Raw genomic sequence first — 7,164 nt, 5'->3', positions numbered from 1 at the left:
TACGCAGTTAGGCAACTTCTGAGACAGCTAAAAAAGGTTATGGGGGAATTCCAAAAGTACCAAGGAAATATCACCAGAACAGACTGCATCCATATTCACTGTACATACAGCACTTCCGTATGGACCGTTAAATCACACATTTAAAAAAAAAAAGCCATGCCGAGGCACTGGGCAAACCACAAAGGAGAGCAACAACTGATATCAAGTTTATACGAAAAGAATATTTTATTTCAGCGGTATCAAAATATGACATATCACAAACAACTGTAAAAATATATAATCATAGCAAATATATTACTTTAGTTCAATAAATATGAGACATCAAACAGTATCCAGAAACACTCCCCTCTGGTAGTGCTTTCAGGGTCAGAGCCCAGGTATAGGAACAGTACGGAGTCATGAGGTATTTTGTGTTTGAAAGAAAAACAAAAACAAAGAATTACATAAAACTGTCTGAAGCTGATGGGTAATGGGATATGATGTCGTTTTAAAAGGCAGCCACTGGCAGATGGCATGTATTTGTCCACCCTCATGGCCATTGAGAAGAAATACATTCATTCATTGTTCTTAGGAGAAAAAAAAAACAAGAAAGAAAATATGCAGGAATCTGAGGAGATGGGTCTACCCCTCCCGGTGTCCTCAGAGCAAGTCTTTGCGAAGGCTTACAACTGGAGTATACAAGAGTGAAAGTAACTAGTTTAAAGCCATAGAAATAACAAACTCCTGAGACAGATATACACTAAAGATATGACCCATGGAGTTCCAGAGACGAGACAAAACAAAACAAAAACGACAAAAAGATCTGTCTGATTATCAAAAGCCATCAACAATCTTCCTCAAACCAGATCACCCTGGGATTACCCATTCAGTCTTCTCATACTTGGCTTCTCCTTCACTATTTAGCAAACAAGTCTGTGGAAACCTCCTTTGCTTAGAGGAAATCCACTGACCTAGTTACATTCGGTCAGTCTACACCAATAAACCATCAAGTATTGGGCTGAACAATAAACGGTGCCCTTGATGCCAATACTGAACATTGCGACAATACTGCCACGTGCTAGAGAGAGACTGCCAAAGCTTTTGGCATCACCTCTGCGAAGCAACTGTCCACCACCACGGCCAAAAAAAAAGACCACTATGTGGCACGCCAAACAGAAGTTGCACTGCAACATTCTCTTTTTTACGCCCATCACTGGAAGGAATCTCCACAATGGACTACTTATCAAGGCACAATCAGGTCCCAAAGGGAGAGAGTCTCTTTTAGCAGGTGGGAGAGGTGGTGATGGGGCTGTGGAGGAAGGCCAGCGGGCTAGCCCCCGCGTGGACAGGGATGGACACGGGGAAGTTGAAGACGGTGGCACCCTTGCCCATGGCCGGACTCCCGGCCTCCGAAGAACAGCTGGTGGAGGCCAGCACCTGGGACTCGAACTGCAGGAGCTGCCCCATGAAGCTGAAGTTGGGCGAGATGATGCTGCGCCGCTGCTTGACAAACTCAAACGCCTCCTCCAGCTTGACCCGGTTGGTGCGCATCAGGTACGCCAGGCAGATTGTGGCTGACCGGGAGATGCCCGCTTGGCAGTGGACGAACACGCGGCCACCTTTGTTTCGTATAGAGTCTGTGGGAAACAGAGGACAAAGAGACAAAAAGGTTAAATAAATGTAAACGGTGTAGCAGTACAGAAGCTGAAAGCCTGAGGGGGGAAGTCACAAGTGTGGCTGAGCTCAATGCCCATCAGAAGGCATTCTTTTTATATTGTTTGTCTGGGAAGATAACCAGTGGCCTGAAAAGTACCTAGAGGGACAGGTACATCTGTTATTGGAGAGTCCCGGCCTCAAGCAATTTGGTGTGGAATGCAGCTCACCTACACTTCACTCAGGTATGACTGGAAGTGGCTTAATGGCTACCTGGCCTTTGAAAGGGTATACTTAAGGACCACCTCCTTCCCCACCTCACAGCCCCAAAGAAAACATCCAACCAAAAACAATGACACTTTCAATTGCAAATGAGCCTCAACAGGATCAGTAATGAAGAAAGCAATCATTAGGGCAGCAGGGGGGGGGCAGGAAGAAATGCTCTGTGGGGGGTGATGGGGGCTGGGTAAGGAGGGGGCATTAGTCTAGAGAGGGGCAGAAAGGACAAAAGAGGGGGAGGAGTGGCTACCACCCCCCACTGACAGCATTGATCTGGGAGGAAGGCCAGCGAAAGCCTAGAGAAGCTGCCCTTTTGTTGTGACTGAACAAAGGAGCTGGGCTCTTTCAAACGCAGCCAGTTGCTCCACTGAGAAGCAGATTGGGTCGTGCCACACGGCTTTACATGAAAGGGGCCACCTATTTAAATCAGATCGGAGACGATGATGTAAGCCATTGTGATCAGGAGGTGGGGGGGACTGGGTTGTCCAGCTGGTCAATTTTGGAGGGAAGCACCCCTCTTTATTTCAAAATTCAAATTTGAATGAGCCACAGTTGGAAGTGGAGGGGGTAGGGAGTTTCTGACTGTCAGTTGTTCCCATGGTGACATATGTGCTTGTTATGTAAGTGTAGGGTGATTTTAAGAGTGTTTGGGGAAATGGTCTCACCAATAAATTCGATGGCCTCATTGAACCAGGAACTGATGTCAGCTTTGTGGTTGTCCTCAACGGGGATGCTCTTGTATTGAAAATGGTCCTCAAAGTGGTTGGGACAGTTGGCTGAGACATTAATAAGGGCTGTGATCCCAAGCATGTCTAGCATATCTTTCCTGGAGGCATGGTAGGCACTGCCAAGGTAGAGGAAGGGCAAAATCTCCACTGGGCCTCCCTGAAAATGAAAAATCCAAATAGCAGACTTTGAGTGGTCTCATTGCACACACGGGCACACAAAACAAACACTGAGGAGGCCTGTTGACAGCCATTATTAAGCCCTACGGAAGCACTAGAGTTTTATAAAAACCGGGCAGGCGGAACATACCTGGTCGTAAAGCGGAGTGTTACAAGAGTTGCAGCCTGGGTCGCTGCTGTCTGGGTGACAACTGGCACTCAGGGGCAGGCTCAAGCCCTGAGGGGGGGCGGGCTTGGTACACATCTCCGGATATTCGTTGGAGAAGTTGTCGAAGCCTCCTGAAAAGCAGACAAATTAGTGAATGGGGTGAATTGCAAAGGGCTCGGGTGAACTCTCGAGGGGCAGCTGTTTCCGGGTGGTTATTTTCGCACATCGTTAACTGAGCAGACATGGAATTTCATTTAAAAGGGGCAACAGCTGAGATCAACACATGCGCCTCACTCACTGTCGTAACCTTATAAGGTGTAAAGTAAAGGCCGCTGTGTTGACATGGTGTATGACATTTAAATATACACCTCGTGCAAAAGTATACATGGGTTCTTTGACAATAGAAATAAAATTTACCTTTAAGAAAGAATATGGTGGCACCACAGGGATTGCGACTCATTGCAGTAACAGCAAGCATCAGCGTTCCGTCTTTCTTCACTTGGCTTAGTTCCGAGCTTCGATCGTCGAGAAACACTACAGTCTGATACTCTCCAGAAACAAGTCGGTTTCTCGTGTCCTCGTTTGGAACGATGTGCTCCAATCCAAGTCCTCCTCTTGCTCTCCGGCGCACAATTGTGCTAAAGCGCACATTCGTAGAGCCGGGGATATGAGAGGAGTTGAAAGAGAAAAAAGAACGGCAGTCCAATACAAGGCAGCCTGGGTCATCTCCCTCCAAGAGTGCCCGGAAAGAGGCACCGTCGATGCTAGGGACTTCCATTATGACCATAGTAGTACGTCTGGCTGAAAACGAAAAATCTAAATACATAAAGTTATGGCTGGCGGATATATTTGTTCCTCAAACGAAGTCGCGTTTGAGAAACACTTAGTACTCTTTTCTTTGTTACAAAACAAGAATCCTCTGTAGTAATGGCTTCTTTGTTCTTCTTGATAGCTTATTTAAAGTGTAGATTCCGGATATGTAGCAAATTCAGACAAACGATGTAGAATCACCTAGTCCGCCTCTTCTTTCAGGTGTCCGTTTGTTGTTATGGTGGAGACTGTAATATCCCCAACGATCCCTTGCAATTTTTCAGGGAGTGTAATCTAACCTCCAAGTTTTGTGAGAGGTCTTATATAGTAACCTCTCCTTGTGAATGAGAGTTGACTGACGTCACAAACCCGCCCATTTTGGCCCGACGCCCGCGTGAATTTGCACCAACGTCATGCGCAATCGGGCCAACCTCACCAAACCTTCTTTAAAGAGAGATTGACTTTGCAAAGAAAGCAAGTATTATATTTCAACTATTTATATCTATTTCTAGATATGGTATAATGCTATAGCCTAAATATATTATCGAGCCCCTTAATTTAGCCGAAGTGCACACTTTAACATATTATTGTAGACATTATTGTTGATTACGTTTTCATTTCTTAATTGAGATCAAAACTATAATATTAACATTTTTTTCTGATATAGGAATTTGGAAAACTTTCCATGATGTTATTGTTTTATTAGATTTCTATTATACTCTTGAAATGAGCTTTGTTAAATAATAAGATAATTAGTGAATACCTGTCAGGACGATCATAAAAGTTTATACTTTGTTTTTATTGTACAGGGGTACATAGTGTTCAATGCGGCGAGAGCAAAGGGTAACCATAAAAGTTAATCACTGTATAGAAACTTGAGGTCTGGTAAATTTCCATGCGCCGAAAACAGCGCTGGCGGTAAGACATCATTACACTAACAGTAAGTGATATGGCCAATGCTCAGAACACTGCCTAGGACGAACGCAATTATTTTGAAATTCCAAAACAACGATATTAGATCTAACTATGAAAGAAAATCGAAAGATTAAAAATGGTTTTGCAGTATTGGTAGGATTAGGCGACCTGGGTGTCTAATGCTGACATAGGCTATCTATCTATCTAGGGAAACTGACACCTAAAACCGCACTGACACGTTTGTTGATGTTTATGCCTGAGTCGTACTGTCAACACACCCTGATGTGACGCACTGTCATGACCAGAGCTGTCACTCTTTTTTTGAACTACCCAATTTCACATCCTGTTTGGTAAATTATTTTCGTGTTTTTTTTCGTGTTGCTGACCCTCTTCACCTATCAGATCCCTTACCTTGGTGTGATATTTACTATACTGAAATACATTATCATGCAAAATACATGATCACTAATTGTGCACAACTTGATATTCTTCTCCAGAAACTTCTCATTGCAGTTTGCTGTGGAACCTGAGAATGTATTTTAGTGCCCCCCCCCCCCCCATTGAAAAAGAAGCGGAATGCATAGATAGGTCATGACATCACCTCCGCACTGCTGGGGCTCGCCATAGAGCTGTAGGACTCTGCTGACCATCTCGGCTGTCATTTCAACAACACAACTTGAAAGAACTAGAGCCACGATATAAAAAAAAAGATAAACTGACAAAATGACAGATGTAGATAGGCCTAGAAACATCAGAGTGAGAAAGACAGAAAGAAAGAAAGAAAGAAAGAAAGAAAGAAAGAAAGAAAGAAGTGATAGAGGGATATCACCCACCAGGGTAACATATTTTGCTGCCACACTGTGATAAGTCAACATTGAGACATACTCCAGAGATGAAAGGAATGTTGGACAGATGTGTGTGTGTGTGTGTGTGTGTGTGTGTGTGTGTGTATGGGTGTCATAGTTCCTGAAAATACTTATACAATGTGTCAATGACTTATCCCACTGTTTTGCCATAAGCAAACAAACAAACAAATAAACAAAAACATAACTGGCCTTTATTAACTGTACCACACAAGATCAGTGTAGGCTAATGCCTTGAGAAAAGACTTTCACTTTGTTTGAATGAAAAGATGTCTGAAAAGATTAATAGGTCATTCTGTTAATACAATTATTCTGGTTCAACATTAATAAGGTATTATAAGAATAAATCATATCCCATGACATTGCATTATGCTTTTCAAATTGGGTAAGATTAAATTTATTTACAAAATTACTGACAAACATAACCATGTTGTGTGGAACTGTATATCAGTAAAAAGTTATAATATCCCACTTTATCCACTTATGTTTTGTTTTCTTCTAGTCCCATCTCATTTCTTCTTGCATCATTCTGGTAAAACTGATGCCGTTTTGCAATGCAAGACCTTGAAAAAGAAAAGAATGACTCAAATATAACGGTAAACGATATGTCTCGTCATTCAAAGTGGTTGTCAGTTGTTTCATTACAAGTCATAAAGGGGAAGTGAAAATATGGAAATGCCATGCTGCTTTTACTGTATACAGCAGCATTCCTTTCTCACAATATTGACTGTGCATTGACACAGCAGCAACGGCCCTACAACAAATGACATGGGGGAACACACCTGCCGACACTCGTAGGTCTAAATGGCACCTGATAAAAAAGCTGTCACAATGTAAAACGCAGAGGCATGCAGTTCTCGTGTATTTCTTTATTTGGCACAATCGCTTACCTGGGCACACGTCTTTCGGATATTATAAAAGTAGAGTCTGAGTTAGATCTAGCCCAGGGGTAGGCAACCTGCGGCCCTTTAGTTCCTCTCTAGTGGCTCCATGGCTTTCTCTAAAAACGGAAGTTATAAAATATTTCTAACAGTCGATAAGCTTCAAGCTGTCCCAACACATTAACAGTTTTGTGAAAATATTATACTGTACAATACAGCATACAGAGTATGGTGAGTATGCAATGCCTGAGGCTAATAAAGATAGAGAGGTTTAAACTGATTTCTTTAAAATGGTTTCCGATATATTTGCGGCCCCAGACAGATTTATTTTTATTTCTGGGTCAGAAAAATTGCCCTTTTAACATAAAAGGTTGCCAACCCCTGATCTAGCCTAAATCATAATGTGTCTACCATTCAACGTGTTTCATCCAAGCCTGGGGCCAAATGGCAATGTTAGCCTACAGACAGATTGGAAAAATGTAAAATGCAGTGTTGATTAAAGCTGTGTAAGACAGTCTAGTCATGGGTTTTATCAGGTCCCTTGCCACAGGTGTATTAATCAGGCACCATGCAGTCTGCATTCATAAACTAGGTGCTTGATTGAATACACCTGTGACAAGGGACTTGATGAAACCCATGAACATAGCCTATAGGCTACAGTAGCCTAATTGTCCTGTGTTTTCTGTAGGTTTTACTGAGCTCTAAAATAACAAATTACAGACATTTCCACA

At 42.8% G+C, this 7,164-nt stretch overlaps 1 protein-coding gene across 1 annotated transcript; it reads right to left on the bottom strand.

Moving 5' to 3' along the window:
- Window positions 1–201: 201 nt before the first annotated feature.
- Window positions 202–4,073, bottom strand: dusp1 (dual specificity phosphatase 1). The gene is made up of 4 exons (XM_076292034.1): window positions 3,382–4,073; window positions 2,947–3,095; window positions 2,577–2,796; window positions 202–1,616 (listed from the first exon to the last, which is right to left on the bottom strand). Exons 1-4 carry the CDS (start codon window positions 3,788–3,790, stop codon window positions 1,261–1,263), a joined length of 1,134 nt encoding a protein of 377 aa, XP_076148149.1. The 5' UTR covers window positions 3,791–4,073; the 3' UTR covers window positions 202–1,260.
- Window positions 4,074–7,164: the final 3,091 nt, after the last annotated feature.

Source organism: Alosa pseudoharengus, unplaced genomic scaffold (genome assembly GCF_046254945.1).
Source record: "Alosa pseudoharengus isolate Yale_2024_CS ecotype anadromous, Long Island Sound unplaced genomic scaffold, YU_APseudo_1.1 YU_APseudo_1.1_scf_19, whole genome shotgun sequence".
Taxonomy (NCBI): Eukaryota; Metazoa; Chordata; class Actinopteri; order Clupeiformes; family Clupeidae; genus Alosa; species Alosa pseudoharengus.
The sequence above is the reverse complement of the archived record's forward strand: the minus strand, read 5'-3'. Positions and strand labels throughout refer to the sequence as shown.

Excerpts from the sequence above, each read along its gene's own strand:
- dusp1 (XM_076292034.1), bottom strand. The coding sequence starts at position 3,790 with ATGTATTTAGATTTTTCGTTTTCAGCCAGACGTACTACTATGGTCATA. Across the intron at positions 3,096-3,381 it reads CACCATATTCTTTCTTAAAG|GAGGCTTCGACAACTTCTCC; the intron begins GTAAATTTTATT and ends TCTGCTTTTCAG. Across the intron at positions 2,797-2,946 it reads ACACTCCGCTTTACGACCAG|GGAGGCCCAGTGGAGATTTT; the intron begins GTATGTTCCGCC and ends TTTCATTTTCAG.